At 48.2% G+C, this 20,215-nt stretch overlaps 2 protein-coding genes across 6 annotated transcripts in view; one reads left to right on the forward strand and one right to left on the reverse strand.

Annotated features, from left to right (window-relative positions):
- Positions 1-1,481: 1,481 nt before the first annotated feature.
- HPS6 (HPS6 biogenesis of lysosomal organelles complex 2 subunit 3) lies at positions 1,482-5,712 on the reverse strand. The gene is made up of 2 exons (XM_030485570.1): positions 5,398-5,712; positions 1,482-5,100 (listed from the first exon to the last, which is right to left on the reverse strand). Exon 2 carries the CDS (start codon positions 5,083-5,085, stop codon positions 2,626-2,628), a length of 2,460 nt encoding a protein of 819 aa, XP_030341430.1. The 5' UTR covers positions 5,086-5,100; positions 5,398-5,712; the 3' UTR covers positions 1,482-2,625.
- Positions 5,713-5,773: 61 nt separating this feature from the next.
- The window catches only part of ARMH3 (armadillo like helical domain containing 3), a 128,768-nt gene continuing 114,326 nt past the window's right edge, over positions 5,774-20,215 (forward strand). For 2 of the 5 annotated variants that reach the window (XR_003991362.1, XM_030485574.1), the window contains exons 1-9: positions 5,779-5,849; positions 6,664-6,775; positions 13,543-13,654; positions 14,382-14,438; positions 14,574-14,720; positions 15,862-15,969; positions 17,091-17,183; positions 18,065-18,139; positions 18,806-18,892. Coding sequence is in view for 4 of the 5 variants with exons in the window: in XM_030485574.1 (XP_030341434.1) it covers positions 13,553-13,654; positions 14,382-14,438; positions 14,574-14,720; positions 15,862-15,969; positions 17,091-17,183; positions 18,065-18,139; positions 18,806-18,892 (669 nt within the window). In the remaining variant the exon portion in view is untranslated. Of the gene's footprint in view, positions 5,850-5,931; positions 6,117-6,663; positions 6,776-13,542; positions 13,655-14,381; positions 14,439-14,573; positions 14,721-15,861; positions 15,970-17,090; positions 17,184-18,064; positions 18,140-18,805; positions 18,893-20,215 lie in introns of those variants that run through there. The other 3 variants (XM_030485571.1, XM_030485572.1, XM_030485573.1) reach the window with 3 other exon arrangements.

Below are 20,215 nucleotides of genomic sequence, written 5' to 3' on the forward strand. Positions count from 1 at the left end.
TTTTTTTCCTTCAGGCCTTATCTGAAGTTGCACTGCCCTTACCTCCTGCTATCTGCCCCCAGCACCCATCCTGACCACAGAGAGAGATCCTTGCTTCCTATCACCCCGCTGAATCTGTCCTGGGGGATGGTTCTGTCCCTGCTCCCCCCATGGACGCCCACCCTTTCTGGTCCTTGGGGCGGGATTTCCCAGCACCCCTTGGAAAACATTCAGCTCAGTTCTGTCTCTTGCTCTGCCTTTGCTATTCCCCACCCTGAACCCTCAGCCTCACGAATTGTGACTGCTTTCTGCTTATCTAGGGGCCATGTGTGGAGGTCTCTGTCCCCAGGCTGTCCCCACTGTACAGTGTTCCCTGCTTCCTCTTCCCTTGCTGTGCCTTGGGGACATCAGCCCGTGCAGGACTGCTGGTGGCTTTGGTTTCCGCTCGCTGGCTTTGTGGGCACAGCTCCCTTCTTGCTTCCCTCTTCTGCTGAACCTCCAGCCATGGCCTTTTCTTCTCTGCAGAGTTACTGCTGGAAGGCAGGGAGCTTGACTCTCCTTGTTTGCTGTGTCGTCATGGCCACCTGCACCCAAACCCAGCCCTGGCAATGAGAATCTGCCCCCAAATTACTGTGCAAATTACAAGCGTGGGGCTTGCTCTTAGCAGCTCCTCATTCAATGATGCTCCAGGGCACAATGCCAGTCCCTGGAACCATGGCTCTGAGAGGGGCCTGGGTCCATCCTTGCCTTGGAAACAGCAGTGCTCAGGAAAGAGGTGAGGATGGCTCACTGCAACTTGCTCACAGCGGCTGCTGCAGGCTGTCTTTTCATTCCAGGCTCCCTCTTCATGTGAGCAGCAGCTGCCAGAATCCACTTCCCTTGTGTGGGAAGAAGACTTGCAGTGCTCACAGCCACAGCACAAGACCCACCATAGGGAAGGTCTCATCAACAGCCAGCCAGCCAGCCTCTAGAGAACTGTTGCACTAGTTCCTCTTCCCCTTTGCCAGACTTTTTCCACCACAGGGACTTTTTGTAGCTGAGCCTTGTCTGCAGGAGGCCCTGCTGTGTCTTCATAGCGATGTGACAAATCAGGCAGCTCTGGAACTGCGTGCCCCAGGCAGCAGGCTCCCCAGGGGCCAGCATGGTGCTGCCTGATGCTGGTTTTCCAGCCAGGAACTAAGGGACAAATTGCAGCTCTTGAGAAAAAAAGTTATCCCTTCCTCAAGTCTAACTTGGGCCCAGTCACAGCCGTGCACTGCCTGGATGGCCCTTCTCTGTAGCACACGCATTCCTGCCTGCCTGTGTAGACTCCTGCTTCCATGGCTTCATAGTTGTAAGGAGGTGACTACTGCAGACAGAATGGACTGTCTGGGCACACAGTTCACTCTCTAAGCCCAGCATGTACCAGCAGTGAATTGAGCTTGGCCACTTTTCACCAGAAGCAGAATAAAACAACCCTCCTCCTGAGGGTGCACATCCTTAAACATCCACCATCACCCACGGCTGCTTTAGAAACCTTTATTTTCAACAGGAGTCTGTCTTCCACACTTAGCCCTGTTCTGAAGAGGACTAAAAGCAGGTGAATCTCGCCCATCCCAGCCAGGCTCTGCCAGCCCGGCAAGGCAAGAGACAGCTCCTTCACACCACAGCCTGGAATGCAGGGGCAAAGCCACAGCCAGGGTCTCTCTCCAGGAGGAGGGGGCCAGGCAGTGAACACCGGAGAGAGACTGGAACCTGGATCTTCCTGCATGACTGCTCTCAAGTTACACTGACTTTGCAAACAGAGGCACAATATGAGCCAGACAACCCTGACAAAGCCCCTTTGTGTGCAAAGGGCAAAAGTAGAAGAGATGGGAACAGAGGGCCTGGGCGTCCTGCAGCATAATCTAAGCTTCCACAAACGTAAGGGAGAGGCAAGGCCAGCCCCAAGCTCGTACAGGCTGCTGCCAGCTTCTCGGCTAAGAGAGTTTGGGTACGGTCTGGGATAGAGAGATAAGGGAATTAGGCTGCTCTCTTCAGCTAAGTAGCTGCAATCAGTCACAGCTACAGGATTGATCCCAGGGGAATTGCAGCCAGACAGCATGCAGAGTGCTGCAACTGCCAGTATGCGTGCTGGGACCCCCAGTAACACGGGGCTGCACCACACTAGCATTCAGGCACCTGACTGAGCCCAAAGCAGCAGGACTTGGTGACCACACTGCAAAAAACATGCCCAGTTTCCCCACAGGCAGAGCTTGGGGCCACCACCAAACCCACTGAACAGAGAATTATGGGGGGAGGAAAGACTGTGTGTGTCCCTGCCCACCATTCCTAGAGGATCAGTGAAGTTACAAAGGAGCCAGGCAAATTGAAAACAAAGTGCTTCGGGCAGGGAGCAGTTCTGTAGTCCTGTAGTGCAGCCAGCGCTTTCATCTGCAAACACACCCGGCATTTGCTCCTCCACTGGGGCACACACAATTGCACTTGCTAGAAATAGCCAGAAAGCCTGTTCTGGCTTCAGATGAGATGCCCCAACCCCAGCCACCCAACACACTCTTTGAGGAGCAGGCTTCTGTACTGCCAGACAGGGCAGGATTTCCTGGGCGGGATGCAGCTTTCCCCTCCTCATGCACCCAAGCCTTGGGATCCTGTTGTGCTTTACCCTCTTCACACACTGTCACCCTGTAACAGTGCTGAGGGGGAGGAGGTCCGTGCCATGGATGGCTGAGGGGCATCATCAGCTGCTGCTTTTGAGAGGATCTTGTGCTCTCGGGGTGGGGTAGGAGGGGGGAAGGTGGAGCTCTGCAAGGCATCCAGGTACATCTCATCCTGGACACAGGGGCGCTGCACAACCCTTTGCAGCAGCGGCTTGAGCAAGCCTACAGTCAGCTGGTTCCCCTTGCTGGAGAAGGGCACTGGGTCCTCCTGGGAGTGCGGGAGGTACTGTAGGACCACAGTGACGATGTCTGAGGCAGTGAGCTCAGCGGGGCACAGTGGCCACAGTGTGTCCACATAAGGGTCCAGCTCCCTGTGCTGGGCAAACTCTGCCAGCAGTGTGGTGAATATCTCCTTGTTAAGCAAAGGGCTGAGCTTGGAGAACTTCTCTGCCACCTCCACCACCCGCTGCCACCGTTTCAGACGGATGAGAAGGTGCAGAGCTTGCAGCACAGCCTTAGGCCTCTTGCTGCAGAGCAGCAGTTCAAGTTCCATCTCATCATCTGCCTCGCTGCGCTCGCTCTTCTTGGCCAGTACTCCCAGTGCTCTCTTGTACAGCGGCACCCGGCCCTCTGGGCCCTCCTTGCTGCTGTATGCCCAAGAGATGCTAACATACTGCTGGGTCAGCTCCACAAAACTGGGCAGCCACACGGGTTTGAACCTCAGGAAGGAGGCACAGATGAGCTCGAAGAGCGGGACCACCCCATTCTGACCCACCTCCTCCTGCTGCGGCCCTCCCAGGACCTTCTTCCACACCTCCGGAGTGGCCCTGGCTACCAAGAGGCCATCCCCGTTCTGCTGCAGCTGCAGGCAGCTCTTCGTGGCCTTCCAGGCAGCCCTGGGGAAGGAGGTAAAAATGGAGTTCAGGTAGGCCAAGTTGTCCTTGTCCACCTCAGAGTGCAGAACGCGGCTGACCTCCTGCTCCACCAGTTCACTGCAGTAGCTTTCCACCTCACTCTCTGGGGCACACACCACACAGGTCTTCAGGACCTCCAGGCTCATGAAGCTCTGCAGCTCCAGGCTCATTGTGCTCAACAGCTTGGCATAAGTGTCTTGAAGACCTCGGGCTGGCTTCTGCTTCTGGTGGAGGCTGTGCTGCAGGATGGCGGCGAGGGCCACAGGAGCTTGGAACACACCATCTTTCTTCAACTTCTCCACCGTCAGCTTGGAGCTGCTGAGGCTTCTCCTTTGGTAGTATCTGCAGGCTTCCTCAAACACCATCTCCACCAGGCACGGCTCAGGTCTGCTGCTGTCCTCAGATTTGGAGAAGCTAAAGCTGTAGATGCCAGTTTGAGTAAGGAGCTGGATGGTGTCCTCCTCTCCTGAGGACTCCAGGAAATACACTTCTTTCATGCTCAGGATTTTCTTTTCTATGAGCCTTCCACTGTTCTGGTCCACAAGGTACAGGACCCCAGCGAGCATGCAGGCCAGGATGCTGCCAAAGGTCTTCAGCTGGACATGACTTCCTTGGGCCAGGGGACCCCCATCCAGGTCAAAGATATGCCTCTGTGTCCCATCTGGCTCCACCATGTTCACAGTACCCTTTGTGCTCACCAGCAGCAGACCCCCACTGTTGGAAACAGCGGAGGTGTGAATGTCCAGAGGTGCCAAACCTGAGAGAAGACCCACAGAACCAAGCAGGAGCTTCCTGAAGTCTGACTCGCTGCTGGAATGCAGAACCTTTCTGTGGACAAAGCCTGCAGAGGGGGCTGTGATGGTGAGCTTTGCCTTTTCTGGATGCCAGATGAGGAGGAATGTGGAAGTGGTGGTAAAGGTGGCAGTGGCAGGCACCAGGAAGACATGCTGGGGGGAGGCCAGGACCTGGTATTCAGGGCTGTTGTGCAGGACTATCCCCACGGTGCCCAGCCGCACGCCTTGCTCCCCCACCTCCAGAGCCCGGGTGCAGACGCAGAACCTGAAGGCACACTTGCTCATGTCCGAGTGGGCATCCAGGGGAGGCCTCTCCTCACACCACACCAGGCTGGCTCCTTGGCTGCACACAGAGACGATTCGTGCCCGGACACCCTGGCAGAGCTCCAGTGTTTGCAGCAGCTGCCAGCCCACGGCCACCACAAAGTGCCAGACCTCAGTCCGCCCGTGTTCCCACACGATGGCCAGTACCCAGGAACCCAATATCAGAGGGCTCTGCAGGAAGAGCAGTCCCACAAGGGCTGGCTGGGGCGGCTGCCAGTTCCTCTCCAGGTCGGCTCCACTTACACAGTGGCGCTGGAAGGCCATCACCCGGGGCAGGGGGGGTGGCCGGCTCTTCTGCACGACTAAAAGGTGCTGCCCGTCGGGGCTGGACAGGACGTGTCTGTGCTCGTCTCCCTGGCACAGCAGCTCCTGCAGCCAGTGGCCTCGGCTGAAGTCACTGAAGTCGGAGACCTGCCGCAGCATCCCGGCTCGCTTCATCTCGGGGCAGCCGCCCTGGTCACCGAGAGCATGTACCAGTGCGAGCAGGGGCTCGGAGCTCCGGCTGCCACCGAGCCCCCTCCCAGACCCCCCCACCCCACCGCGTTCCCCAGGCTCCCTCCGGAGACCCCCTCGGGCACCCTCCTCCCTGCAGCGAGCCGGTTCCGCGGGCACTAACCCACCGACCCCCGGCGGTCCCTGCCGCGCCCCCAGCTCCCCGGACCCCGCTTCCTCCCGAGGGGACTCCCCGCTGCCCGCCTCCCCAGGCACCCGCGGGACCTCCTCGTCCCGCCGGCACCCTGCGGGGCCTACCTGCCGGGGCCGGGCCACCCCTGCGCCGGGACTCGGCTGGGCTCGGCGCGGCGCTGCGCAATCACGAGGAGCCGCTGGGCTTCCGGGCGGAGCCGCGCCGCGCCGGCCCGAGCCGCCCCTCGCCTACTTCCGTCGCGGGTGCGGGGAGGGCTGCGGGGCCGCGGCCCGGGAGCGGGCTGCGGGGCCTCGCAGGCGGAGGGGCCATTTTCTACAAGGGGTATGTGTCAGTCTCCACCGGGACAGGCGAGCTCCGTCCTGCCCGGGTAAGGCACCTCCCCGCCGCCGCCCCTGCCCGCCCCGCCTGCGGCTGCCGGGAAAACGGCACTGACAGCGCCCCCGCCCGCCCCGAGTGCCGGCGGCGCTAGGACCGCGCGGCGCGGACCCGTCCGCAGCGCATGCGCGGGGCGGCCGGCGGCGCCTGCGCCCTGTGCCGGGGAGCGGCTCGCCCGCAGGTGAGTGCTGGGGATGGGGGGGCCGCGGCCCCCACCCTCGCGGGGCTAGGCCACGCCCCCGCCGCCCCTTCCGAGCGGCCGCCCCGCGCCTGCGGCGGCTCCGGCACCGGGGGTTCCGCCGCCCCGGCGGGGGGGAGGCTCCGTCCGCCCCGAGGGGCCTCGCCGAGCACCGTGGAGCCCGCTGACCCGCCCGCTGCTGGCCGCGGCGGGGTGCCCCGCAGGCCCAGCTGTCCGGGGAGCCGCCCCCCGGGCTTGGGGCAGCCCGAGGTGGGGAGCTGCTCTGCCACAGCCTCGTTGGCGGGTGGGTGGCCGTGGGCTGTGCCGCGCCCCTCGCTGCCCACCCTGCCCTGCCCTGCGGGAGGTCCGGTTGGTTGCTGCACACCGCGGCCGTGCGGGAAGCTGGGGAAGGGTCTGGAGGACAAATCTTGTGAGGAACGGCTGAGGGAGCTGGGCGTGTTTAGGCTGGAGAAGGCTCAGGGGGGAGCTTATCTCGACAATTCTCCACAGCTACCTGAAAGGAGGTTGTAGTGAGATGGGGGTCGGTCTCTTCTCCCACGTAACAAGTGATAGGACAAGAGGTGACGGCCTCAAGCAGTGCCAGGGGAGGTTTAGATTGGATATTAGGAAAAAATTATTCACCAAAAGGGCAGTCAGGCATTGCAACAGGCTGCCCAGGGCAGTGGTGGAACCACCGTCCCTGGAAGTGTTCAGCAGACATGTAGATGAGGCCCTCAGTGACATGGGTTAGTGGCGGACTTGGCAGTCCTGGGGTAATGGTTGGGCTTGATGATCTTAAAGGTCTTTTCCAGTCTAGTCGATTCTATGATTCTACACGGGTCTGTTGCTGCAGAAGCTGCCGCTCCTTTCCCCGCCTGCCCGCGGTGCTGCTGCTCGCAGTAACAACGCGTTACCGCTGCGCTGCCCCGGTAAGTGCCCCCGAGTGCCTGCAGTGAGGCCGGCCCGGCCTGAGGAGGCCTCGCAGATCGGCTGGAGCCGCCCAGACCCTCAGCTGTGCTGGCTGCCAGGGCGGGCTGGGCGCAAGATAACTCCTTCTAGAAAAAGCATGAGCGGGGCATAGCATTTGATCATTAATCATTCTAATTATCCGGTTTACCTCACGGCCCTACAAGTGCTTGTATTGGCAAAGCAAAGCGGAGCAGTAAACAACAGTAACGGAGTGGAAATTTATGTCTGTCTTGGTGAAGGCAGAGGCAGCTTGCTACATGAGCTCGCTCGCAGCCTCAGTCAGAACCCTGTTGCGTGTGTCACTGTGAGAAAGTTTGCTTTGAAGCAGGGACTGCAGCCTGAATGCATGATGAGAGCCAGTTAGGGCTGAGCAGGTGGGTGGAATATGCAAAGTGACAAGATAATTTGGATCATTGCAATATGCGGTGATTGCAGCTCACCAGCTGGCTGAGCTCCAGCAGGAAGTGTGACAGAAATTTTGAAGAGGAATTTCAGAGGGGGGAAAAAAAGGACATCAGTTTGGTTTAACAATAATAATAACTTCGTCCTCTGTGTTGTTTAGGGCACCTTTTACATTGTGCAAAGAGACTCTGCAGGCAGGGAATATACAACGTAAAAATGTTACACAGTTATTGGCTAGCATGCACAAAAGAAGCAGCGTGGCTTTAATGAGCTGCTAGGCCAAGCATTCATCAGCTCACCACCATTGCTAATGCACCAGCCAGCCATGCAGACACCCCTCAGGAGGGGAAGGGTCAGCCCCTGCTGCTCAGAGTTGCTGGGTTGCAATATTCTGGCTCCCTGCTGGATTTTTAAAGGGGGAAGGGAATGTTGGTTGGTTTTGGGGTTTTTTTGCTGGTTTGTTTTAGGGCTTCCACCCTTTCATGTTTGTGTTTTTCCTCCTGAGTACTTGTGCTACTAATGGCCCGTATTTCAAGAACGTTAGCTCTCAGCAGGGATACTTTTCTTATCTTGGTATGGCTCTACTGTGCAGCTTCTTAGAACATAGCAGCTTCTTCAGAAGTCGGGAGCCAAGGTCATGCAGCTGCACTGTATTCAGCATGGGCCTTGGATCCACACCAACAGCTGAAGCCATGGGAAAAGGGGCAGGCGAAGGTTACAGGAAGAATGTTTTTCTTCCAAAGGAAGACAGCTAAAAAGGTCTCGGAGCCGCGTGAGCTTTTAGGTGGGAGTGTAGAGGCAGTGCGAAATACTTCATGGTAGACTAGGTGGGGTGGGCTTTGAAGGGCTCGAAAGTGAAAACCCAGAGAGACTTTCTGACACAAGAGAGCTGGGAGCCAGGAATATGGAAGGGAAGTGTGATTAAATGAAAAAATTAATTTGGGAAAAATGGTACGAACAGATGGAGGTGGAAGCACGTGATGCTGGTCTAGATGGACTTGACAGGAAGAAACTTACTAGTTGATGGTGTAAAGTTGATGGATTGGGTGTTATTTTAACTGCACAGATAGAAATGAAAGGCAGTTATGGATGGAGTTTTAAAAATGTGGCTTTGATGTTAATCTTTTATATCATTGCTAAAGCAGGTATAGTGAGAGGTAGCCTGTGCCTGTATCTGCATTAGGAAGATGCTTTTCCTGTTTTTTAAGGACGGGAAATAGGTCAGTTTTGGTGTAATTTCAGATTGTACTATGTAGAAGCACATGCATTGCTCCTGCTCTGAGCGGGATGGATGGACTTGATAGTAAAAATGCAAATACTGGGACTTTGCTGAAGATTATGTTGCTTGGTACTGCAGAAAAAGAAGTGGGATCTATGTGGGGTTTTGTCATCAGCACAGCACACCCCAGAATATATTTCTCATTACATACTGCATGAAGGCACCTGGAAATCCTGCCTGGTGGATCCCAGGCTTGTGTGCTGTCAGGTTTACTCTTTCTCTTGTTGGTGGGTTGGACACCTTCTTATAATAGGTAAAGGAAGGTACAGTCTGAGCAGTTTGCATTCCAATGGACAATATACAAATAAGGTTGTAAAGAATGGATGAAACATACAAGCAGTGCGGATGTATTAGTACAAACCGTAACCACCAGCGCAAGAGTTGGTGGGGAATAAGCTGCAAAAGGGCTTATGGCAAGTATTTGGTTATGACAGTTGCTAAAGCCACAACAAAATCTAGCCCAGTGACTTCCTCCTCTCCCTGTTTTCACCAGTGGTTTGCCAGAGTGCTGCTGGTTGGTCCTGGGGGTTTTAATACTGGAGCTTGAACTGGGTCAAGGCACTGCATACGCCTTGTGCTGAGTTCAGATTGTCTGTTGCTTCCAGTGATGAACGAGTGCAGGAATCCGTGTTTTAATTGCCTGTTGCTCAGGTCCAATATCAGCTCTGCAGACACATCATGTGGATTAAGTGCAAGCTTTTCCTGGAGCTTCACTGAAGAGTTTTAATGACTACTTGGCTTATAACATGTTGGTTTTAGAAGCCGTAGGTTAATTTTTAGGTAGGGGTTAATCCCTGTCTCTTGCATGATTGAGATAATTTTTGAACAACTTTCCTTTAGGCTTGAGTGATATACCCACAAAAAACCCTTGAAAGGCGAAGCGTGATCACGCTGGGTCTCAAGTGCATGAAATTGGTGGTGGTGACAATTACTCGAAATATTTAAGCAAGTGAGTCCAATCTTAGTAACAGTGGCAAGTCAAGGGATATGGGATTCTAAAAGCAAAAGTATCTCAGTTCTTATTCAGAGTCTTTACAAATATTGATTGAGGTCCAGGGCTTTGGCATTAACCAGCTAATATATATCACGTCATTGACACTACCTTTTCCAGACAGGAAATAAATGGTTTTGCCAAGTAAGTCAATATGTGAAAATACCATTTTATAAAATCTGTTTATTTGCTTTTTATTTAGCCAAGAAGTGTTACAGTATATTTTTTGGGGGGTCCAAACTGACAAAAACCCCCACATACTCATGTTTGGTTGTGTGGGGGTTGTGTATACACATCTGTAATCCCGAAGCCTTCCAGGTTTGTTAGATGAGGCAATTCAATGCAAAATACAGTGCTGGATGTGCTGCATACAAGATTACAGAAGTTACAAGTTTTGGATCCTGATGTCATTAGAGTGTAGATGTGCATTAGTGTTATGTTCTCTAGAGTAGTATTTTTGCTGTTGTACAATGATCCAAGGAATAATGAGTCTGTACAGGAGCTGAGTGTCGATGTGGAGCAGCCACAGCTTCCATTGTGCCCAAATCTGAGTAAACCTCAGACTCTAAATGTCAGGTTCATTTTTTCTGCGGATATTCTAATGAGAAGCTAAGGGAGATGTGTTCATCAGAATGTCACATGTTCAGCTGGAACATGCTATGAGTTCGGGGGTAAAATGGATACGAGGTGGATGGTTGGATGTGCTCTTCCTGAGTGGATCAGCTGATCCTGGGATTGATAATAGATAAAGCAAGAGTCTGCCTGAACTTCTGTCTGTCATGGCTTTTATCTTCCTGCCTTTGAGCTGCCAGGACTCGTGCTCTGTTGAGGTTTCTTTTACTTCCAGATGAAGCATCTCGGATCTGCTGCACAGCAAAGTACTTCCTGTTCTAAGAATCCGGAGGTGTGTGCTTCTCTTAGCCCTGAGGGGTAGTTCTATGCAATCAGTGGCTACAGCAGGATTAGTTTAGCAGCACGTGTTAATGGGACTGACCCATTGACAGAACAAATTACCCATTTGAACCTCAAATGTGGAAAATGCACCGATGATTTTTAAATGTGATGCGTTTAAAGGATAATTGTTAATTATATTCAGTGTCCTTGTTTTCATAAGCTGTCACAGCGTCCTGATAATTTGACATCTCTACAACTTATAAATGTTTTGTGCATTTAACTGCTGTTTTCTGCAGCTGCCTAGAAGGTCCTCATTAGCAAAATGTAGTTTCCTGTTTCTGTCTTTATGACATCTAGAAAATGTAATTGCCTAAAGTGAAAAGAAAAAGCCATTTGTACAGCCTGATCATCATAGGTCATGAAACAAGCACAGCCTAATAAAGCGTTGGCATGAAAAGTGACTTTTACTTTTCTCCCCTTGCTCCTCCATAAGCTCATTTGTAGAACAGCAAATTATAAACAAGAACATTATTTAATCCTTGCCTCTAGCAGTCTGCTTTGTATGTGCTCTGTGCAGCTTTCGTTGAGAGAAAATGAATCCCAAGTCCCATTTTGACAGAGACTAGAAATTTCACATAATCATGCAATCCCTCTGATGCTCACCCAGCATCAAGCTTTTGTGTCTTGTGGGATTTGATTTTTCTGTCTTTCTGGAAATGTAGGAAAAGTGCAGCTCTCAAAGTTCAGGCACTAAGCAGAGTGTATTGATCCTCTCCCATTCATGTACACATTTGATGTGAGAACCCTGACCTAGAAGCACTGAGAGTTTATTAGTTTTGACATTGTTATTCGTTAGCTGTAATTCAATTAGAAGCATGGTGATGGATGTGTTTGTGTGCTGGGGCTGGCAGCTGCTTTAGGTTCAGAAACTTACAATTCTAGTTGGGAAATGGTTTTGTGCAGTCTGGGGTAAGATTTGTATTGCTAGGCTAAAAGTGACATCATTCTTGATTTGGGTTTTAATAGATTCCTCTCTGTTTCCAATTATGCTTCTAATTAGAATAATGTCTTGTTTCCCATGACAGTTTAAAAATAATGCAAAGTCTGTAAAAGAGAAGCTATCAAAATGATTGAACAATGTTTTCTCTTTCATTTGTTGGACTAAAACCTTTTTCTATCTTAATTGGATATATAGACCTACAGGCTACAGGAATAATTTCTGTATTTACGGAAGGTTATGTTGCAGTAGTTGCTAAGCTTTCTTCTGTCACTGTGTCTTGGGGCTGTTTCCATCACAGCCTCAAGCATACACGCTAGCCCTCAGCCAGCTGTTTGTATTCCCATTCTAGTGGGAAGACGGAAGACCTTTCCACCTTTATAAATCCCAGCTTTTCAGGTGTGAGATCTGCTGCTCTCTCTCCTACCCATTGCTTTCCCTTCCAGGCAAAGCTCCTTCCCTTCACACCTGGGATAGGGTCTTTTGCAATAGGATTGTTTCTCCAGGCCCAAAGATGTTTTCCTACCACTTAGAACTGAGATTTATGGCTCAAGGGATGTGGGTGTCTCAGTAAACTGACTCTGGGAGCTGAGAGTCCTAGTTGAGAAAATAGCTGTAGCTTAAGACCATCAAAAGCTGTCTCCAGTGGAAAGAATGTAGAAGAGATCTTGTACTGGTGGTATTCAGTAGTTGCTGGAACTTGCTTTTTGAGGTAAAGACAGACCTAAACATGCTGTGGTTGTGGAAGGGGTTCAGGCAATCTGGGATGGAGGCTAAATCCAGAGCTACCTCCGTGGCTGACAGCTCAGAAAGCTCTGGGGTCTTACATGCTGCAGTGAACTTGGCTCTCTATGCATAATTTAGCATGGCTGAGTGCAGCTGCCACAAGAGTCTGCCCATGTTTTTCTGGAGCATGACTTTAGTCAAGCCTCTGCCTGAGGTTTGTTACTGCCATGTGTGTAATTACCTTTGGAGGTATGGGAGAAAGGTTGGGAGCTCAGGGATATGAGAAGGGATGGCATTCCCTTTCTGCTAAGTACCTCTGGCAGTGCTGCAGTGATAAAGGAGGTTAGAGCAGTGCTAAAGCTGTGATGCTTGCCAGAAAAATGTGATTGCAGATAAATACTTACAAGGTCAGAGTGGTGATGTGCTTTGTAGCATCAGACATGAGGTTGAGAGTATGGGGCAAGTCACACGTTCTGACTCTCAGCCCCTGCAATGGGTTGACTGTCACAGAAGGTTCAGGACTACAGAGCTATGGCTGTTACTTTTTTGTAACAGCTCATTTTGTAATAGTGATACTTCCTTTTTTTCTTCCTTTAATAGGATAACCAGTGAGCATGAGGCACCGATTAACTATAGTAAGATCTGTTTGTGTTTCTAGAAAACCCTCTGCTATCAAATGGATCAGGAAATTAATCTAGTTTAAAAATAAATAAATAATTCCCTGCAAAGGTTTTTTATGTTCCTCCATCCTCCTTCCCAGACTGAACCACATGTGGTGCTTTTGAGGCTGGGGTTCTTCTCTGGCTTGATTTGCAGAGCAGCTGGCGCAGCCGAGCGATGCCAAGGTGCAGAGGTAGGGATGAGTAGGGGTGGCAGGAGTGCTTTAGGGAGGCTTTGCAGCCAAATGTTTCCTAGTGTTGGATGGTGCCTCAGAGTGCAAAAGCAGAATTTGGAGTGCTTTGATAGGCAGCAAATTAAACAGATAAGAGAAGACATTTTCAAACAGTTTCAGGAGCTTTTTGTCACAAGATGTCCTTGAGGCTTGGCCAGAAGGACTGGGTATCCATTTGATAACAAGTATCACAGTTCATGCAATAAGATTGAAAAATACATACTTTTCTAGATGTAAACTGCATTGGTCTGGACCATGAATCAGCTTCTAGCAGAAAAGAATTAAGAAAACTTATCCATAAGGAGCTTATTCTCTATCTGCCTGTGTCTGAACTTTTGCATGTTTCTTTGAAATGGGATATAGGTCTAGGTGGGACCTTTGATCTGATTTATCTGCTATAGATATAAAAGCCCCAACTTTCAGCTTGTGAGAGACTGTTAGTGTTTCTGTGCAGTGAAAAAGCCTTTCATGGTTGAGGCAGGCCAGATATGCCTTGAAGAAAAGTTCAAGTTTCCTTAGCCTTTTTTTATCTATTCTTGCCTTCAGGGTATACAGCATGGCCCAAACAGAGAAGAAAGGTGGGCTGCTCCGGAAATCTTCAGCTTCCAAGAAGCCATTGAAGGAGAAAGTTGTGTTGATGTATGATGAGATTTTCACGGTAAGGACCTGAGCATATCTTCTTTCTAAAGTGTTGTGTTAAATTTTCTTGGTTTAGTTTGTGCTGAGGTCTCTGTATGGTGGATTCTTTTGCCAAGGTAAGGGTTGCACAGTATAGACACATAGAGTCACAGAATGGTTTGGGTTGGAAAGGACCTTAAGATCAACTAGTTGCAAAGCCCCTGCCATGGGCAGGGATGCCTCACCCTAGACCATGTCACCCAAGGCTCTGTCCAGCCTGGCCTTGAACGCTGCCAGCGATGGAGCATTTACCACTTCTTTGGGCAACCTGGTCCAGTGCCTCACCACCCTCACTGTAAAGAACTTCTTCCTTATATCTAACCTGAACTTCCCTTGTTTAAGTTTGAACCCATTACTCCTTGTCCTATATGCTTCAGGCTTTTCTACTGTCATGCAGAGCTCTGTGTTGTGTTCTCTTCCTTAATACCACCTTGTCCCTTTGTCTACCAGGACCATTTGTGATCTGCAGGAAGTCATGGCTTTTCAAGTATTCTCCAAAAAATAATCCAGAAAATAAATAGAGACATTCCAATTGAGAGTTGCTTCTGTTTCTGGGAATCTGTGTAGACAGAATACTATATTTGGGAACACTTGGTTATCCAGTGGGATGATGCTGACTCTGAGCTACTCATGATAATGATTTTCTTTACATTTTACCTGAAAGATTTCTTCTTTTTTGTTCTCATGGGTGTTCCTTTTTCTTTCAGACAGAGGACCCCAGTAAATGCAACCCTAGATTTTGGGAGGAGCTGTTTCTCATGAAGGTAACAGGAATTGAGCATCCCTTGATTTGCTGCTGCTGTTCTGCCTATGAAGTGGCAGGCTGTCAGTGCAAGGACTTGCATTTCTAAGGTGTTAGTGGTTGTGTAACATGCATGAACTGATTCTTAACCTGACAGGTCAACTTGGAATATCTAGAAGGCAAGCTGGAGGCTCTGGATGGGGAAGAGTTGATGAAGATAAAAGATAACATCAACTGCTTGTTTCAGCACTGCATCCAGGCACTGGGTGAGGAGCACCCAATCAGAGTGGTCAATGCATTACAGGTACCACGCTGAGAGATAGGGAATACTCTCTTCTGCTTCTGATGAGGCAATATATTCGCTGCTGGTATCAAACATCTTGTGTTCATTTCTTTGCTTCTGAGGAGAAATGGTATCTACAGAGCAGTAGCTACTTACTGTTTGTGGAGGTTACAAACATTCATAGTCTCTAATCTTTGAAGAACAATAGCTTGTTTCAGAATTCAAGAGGATGTGGTGATGCAGGATCAAGCGGGTGGCAATGGGAGGACAGAAGGGGCTTGTTCACTGCAGGCTGCCAGTCTGGGGGCTCAAGAGTACTATGTAGCTTTGTCTATATTCTACTTTTGCCTGTTCTTCCTCATTTGAGCCTCCTTTTTGAATTTCCAGATGGGTCGAAAATGAAATAAAGCTTTGGAGAAGTTAGCGTGAAATTCAGACAGGGCACCTTCCCTGTTGGATAGTTCCTAATTGGAAGCTCTGAAGAATGGTCAAGCAGAATTAATAGCCATTTTCCTGCAGGTTGCTCCTTACCAAAGTTGTTTCACCCCGTCTCTTGTGTGGAATACTTCCCTCAGTCTTGATATTTGATGTAATTAGTTCACAGGCTGATTCTTACAGTTTGGTGAATGCATTTGTCTCAGCTTCTCTCAGCTGTAGGAGTACAGGATATGTATTTTAGGTTTGGAGAAGTCATCTATGGGAGGTATTGAACATGCAGTAAGCTGGAGAAAGCAGATTTAAAACAGAACATTTACATGTCTGACATACAATCTTGTACTGTATTATTATTATTAGTTTGGAAGGGTGCTATTAAATATTGTAGTTATAGCTACATAGACAGTCTAGCCCAGCCCTGAATTCCCAAACTTGTATTTGGGCTCTTTGCTAAAGGTAGGCCAGGGCTCAATTCTACAAACCTGCTGTGTGACTGTAACTAGGAACTAGATAACACATCCTGAGCTTGAGTTGGGAGAGTGTTCCCTTAATCAAACTGTGTATGTGGAAAGTGATCCTGAAGCCAAAACTTCCTTAAGCAATCTTTTCTTGAGAGTGACCATGGTGACCAAAGGTTTGCTAGTGCTAGGTCTAAGGGTGGGTTTTGCTATTGAGTTGTAATTGTTGCCTTATGTCTCACCCTGTATTTGTTTTTCCCTTTTTGCAGACATTGTGTGCATTAATTCGAGGTGTCCATCAGAAGAACAAATCCACTTCTGGGTTTGACATCATCAACATGCTTGTGGGTTTCGATAAGGCAGAGCTGTGTATGAAGGTGAGACCCTGGCAATGTAGAGAAAGAGTTTGCGCAGCAGCTGTGTTGCAGGGGCAGTGAGTTGTAAACAGACGTGTCTACCAAGGTACAGCTTTTGAGGGAGATAGTCCAGCCACTTATTAAAAACAGCCATCCTGAAGTTCTTTACCTGCTACTGGCAAAAGGACACTCGGGGTCCCCATGTTTGTAGTAATTTAACAGAGCACTTTTCTTTTTCTTTAGTTTCAGGCTGTGCAGTCACTGCGGTTAAGAAATCTTAAGGCCAGAAAAGGCTGTCACAGGCTATTAGTACCTAGTATTAAACCTCATATCTTGTGCTTAATTTTTAGCCAATAGTCATATCCTGTGTTCCATTTCACATTTCCATCAGCACATGTACCATTTTAAACTTACTTGATCCTCTTGTCTGTGAAGGTGTTGAGGGTTTGGGAAATGACAAAGCAATTGCTGATAAAGCTGAATTCCTGTTGTATCTGTCATCTTGACAAAAAGTAGTAATTTTTCATCTCTCTACAAATAGTAGTACCTTTAAGGAAATATTAAGTAGTAACTTGCCTGTCAGAACTACATTTTTCCTGTAAGAATAACTGTATTCCCTGTGACTCAGTATTTAGAAACCAATTATTTTTTAATACCTGTTAAACAGCTATATGATATCTAGTTTTAATCGTAACTAATGTGTGCTATTAAATTGGAGGTGTGCTGCTTACAAAAAATCTCATGGTGCCTGTAAGTAAAATGGAATATTGAAAAAAGAAAGCACTGATATTACTGTCTTGCAAACAAAAAGGAAGATGATATCTGTAGAACTCAGAATTACTTTGTGAATACAGTTATTATATGTATACAAAAATCTCTCATGCGTCTAGAGAAAACCCTTGGAAAATGATCATGATGTTATGCCTGTAGTCATTAAAATGTAGTTAACACAAAATAGTTCTGAGAACCAGCAGCGTGAATATGGCCTGTGTAACAGGAGGAATGGCTTAATTATCGATTCTGGAATAACATGGCTTTTATATTGGTGTTCTTGTATTTGAATCTCCCCAGAAGCTTTTTATAATAAACATTTCAAATAATTTTAAACATTACTTTTAAATAATCTGATTCTTCTTCTTTAGAATCTGATGGAGAGCTTGGACTCACTCCTCTGTGCAGAAGGTTCTGAAAGCCTTAAAAGCTTGTGTCTGAAGCTACTTCTCTGCTTGGTGACGGTAAATTAATACCAGCGGTATAATAACTTAAAAGCTTATGTAAGCCACATCTTGAGGGATGGAACTGCCTCAAAACTTGAGCAGAATGCTGTAGTGTGAAGCTGAAGAAGGGGAAAGAAATTGTGAATGAGAACATGGGTCAGCCCAGAATATGTATCATTGCTCTAACCAGGATGCCAATACAGACTAGCAAGTTGTTGTCAACTCGTAAGATAGGTGCCAACTAGCGTGAAAGAGGAGACACAGGAGGAGGTGTCAGTTGGATTCACAGGGATTTTTTTCTAGGGAAAAGGATATTTAAGAAGTCTTAGATAAAGGGGAAAGAGAGCAGAGGAGAGGGGTTGAGGAAAGACAGGAAGTGTGGAGTAGGCAAGTGTGGTGAAAATATGAGGAATGAGGAAGTTGGAATAAATGGTCGGTCATCATCTCTTGGATATGGTCAACTGTGAACTATTTTGACTGTGATAAGAGATAATTGAGTGTGGGGGAGGACTTCACTGCCCTGTTCATGATGGGAAAGTGCTCAGTGGAGCATATGCACCCTGTTTTTTCATTCTCTGCCTCCTGTGTAGCAGCCTGCTTCAGCTGCTAATGGCTGTTGTCATGCAGCTGTGTAAAATAGCAATCTGTAGAGGAAAGGGGGAGCTCTTAGTAAGTGGGTCATGCTTCTTGCCAGAGAGGGGTGGGAGGCAGGACAGATTTCTTTTACTTCATGTCTAGCTCTACTGCTAGTCACACCTTGACTCGCTGACTAAGTGTGAGATTCTGGATAAATGTGTCCATCTGGTAGCAAAACTCTTCTGTTCCTGGTGTGTGCCAGGGGCAGCTACAGCATCATGGAAGGCTTCGGGTGAGATTTTAAAACTTGTGTTTGTACTCAGGTGACAGATAACATCAGCCAGAACACCATCCTGGAGTATGTGATGATTAACAGCATATTTGAAGCTATTTTACAGGTAAGGTTTTTTCTTTCTACTGCAGGGGCTCTTATTCCATCGTGAGAGCTTTCAGTGATATATTTGCTTTTCAGCTTTTTCAGTGCAGCGTAGCTGACTGGCACTATGTGTTGCTTCCATTCATAGCTCAGTCATAGATTTTTATTTTATTTTTTTTTTTAATGCTGTCTCTCCTTACTCTAGTCTGCTGGTTTTAGTCACTACTGAGTATTTAAAGTATTTTCACTTGAGGCATTTGTGCATAGATAGAAGCTGAACAGATTTCTGGACTAATTTCACAGGGAAGTCCTGCATCAGAGGAACTTTTTTTCAAAAGCCATGCTGGATATATTGAGGTTTTTTCTACTCTTTGATAAATTATACTTCTTAGAAGTGGAACTGGGCTTGAGGGAACACTGAAAACTTGCGCAGATAATGTTGGTGATGCGCTGAGATGTTATCCAGTGCTGTTGAGAAATGTATTTGCCCTTTATACCTAGAAAGCCTATGTGAATTATTTCTGTGATAAATAAGCTTCTCTGTGTGCAGAACTTCTTGGAAGCAACATTAAATATCCTCTTTCATTAGGGCATAATTTGCTTAGATGTACATTTCATGGCCACACACAGAGTCACTGCAAGCATCGTGAGGCAGGCCTGAACAGAACAGTGTGATTATTTATTCCAGATCCTGTCCAGCCCACTCAGTCGCAGGGAACATGGCTATGATGCTGTTGTCCTTCTTGCCTTGCTGGTTAACTACAGAAAATATGAGGTAGGTATTCTTTTGCATAACAGAAACATCACTTCTTTCTTATACACATACCTCTGCATTCTTAAGGCAGCCTACAGTTTAGTTTTTAGCAGTGCACACTGTAATATTTATCAGGGTATCAGGACAGAGCTACACAAGTTTTGCAGTACAGTCACATTATGCTGTCTCTAATGTGTGCGTATAGTCAAATGTATGTGATCTTCATACAGCTCGCTTTGTGAAAGCATGAAAGAAACTATGTAGGGGATTTGCATTTCCTTCAGGAAAGTATTCTGAGGAGGGTCATTTTGGAAGTTGCTATTGTGCCAAACTGGTGCGTTTGCCCTTGTGTGTGTGACTGTGCTGTTGTACACACTCTCCAAAGTAAAACAGGCTGTCAGTCATCTTGGGCTTCAGACTATTTGTGATTCAGAACCTGACTAGCAGACTGAAAGAGCACAGGTCACCAGAAGACGGCGAGAAACCGTTACCAAAGAATGAGCTGAAACATCACAGCTAGTGTTTCCAGAAGTTTGTCTCTGTCTCTTTGTCTGATTCCTCTCTGAGAAACTTTGTTCATCTTCCTTTTTCTAAAGTGGTTGTGGTATATTCCCATTTTTTTCCTCTTATTCGTCACCTTGAAAAAGAAACTTATTAAATGTCAAAAAAGCACCTGTTGGCTTTGCTTTAAATGAGGCCTGATCCTTTAATGATCAGTCTCATTTTTATTTTTATTTTTTTTTCCTAATAATTAGGAATATCTTAATATCCTTAGATTGGCAAAAAATGGGAAGGTCATGGAATACCCTTTCCTCATTAGAATTACTAGGAGGGGGCAGGCTCCAAAACCCACCTGGTTTTATAATAGATGTTGTTTTATGAATTATGAATAGACCTAGAGAACAGGCAAGGAGCAGCTACACTCAGTGTCAAAGTAATCTCTGTTAATTTCTCGTTCCTGTGAATGTTGTCAGAATAACGAATTACAGATTCTGTTCAGCAAACTCTGCTGTGGTAACATGGAACAGGAACACAGAGTTTGGTTTCGGTATATGGCCATGAGGGAAAACTGTTGGGAATGATATGGGTAGAGTTACTGATGAGAGCAAACTGGAAAGACCAGAGATCTCATTGCAACATTTTGGTCAAAGAGTGGAGAGCTGTGTTGTCCCATCCCTGAGCTGTGGATTCCTGTGTGCTATAGTTATGTCCTTAGTAAGGTAGAGTGCTGTGAGTATGTAAGACCTGTGCTCTGCTCTTTGCAGTAGCTTTCTGCAGAGTATTGAGTTGGGATTGAGTGCTTTAGAGAACATTGTCCTACATGTCTTCAAACTGCGCACCCAA

The sequence above is a fragment of the Strigops habroptila genome, chromosome 5 (assembly GCF_004027225.2).
Source record: "Strigops habroptila isolate Jane chromosome 5, bStrHab1.2.pri, whole genome shotgun sequence".
NCBI lineage: Eukaryota > Metazoa > Chordata > Aves > Psittaciformes > Psittacidae > Strigops > Strigops habroptila.

Excerpts from the sequence above, each read along its gene's own strand:
- HPS6 (XM_030485570.1), bottom strand. The coding sequence starts at position 5,085 with ATGAAGCGAGCCGGGATGCTGCGGCAGGTCTCCGACTTCAGTGACTTC.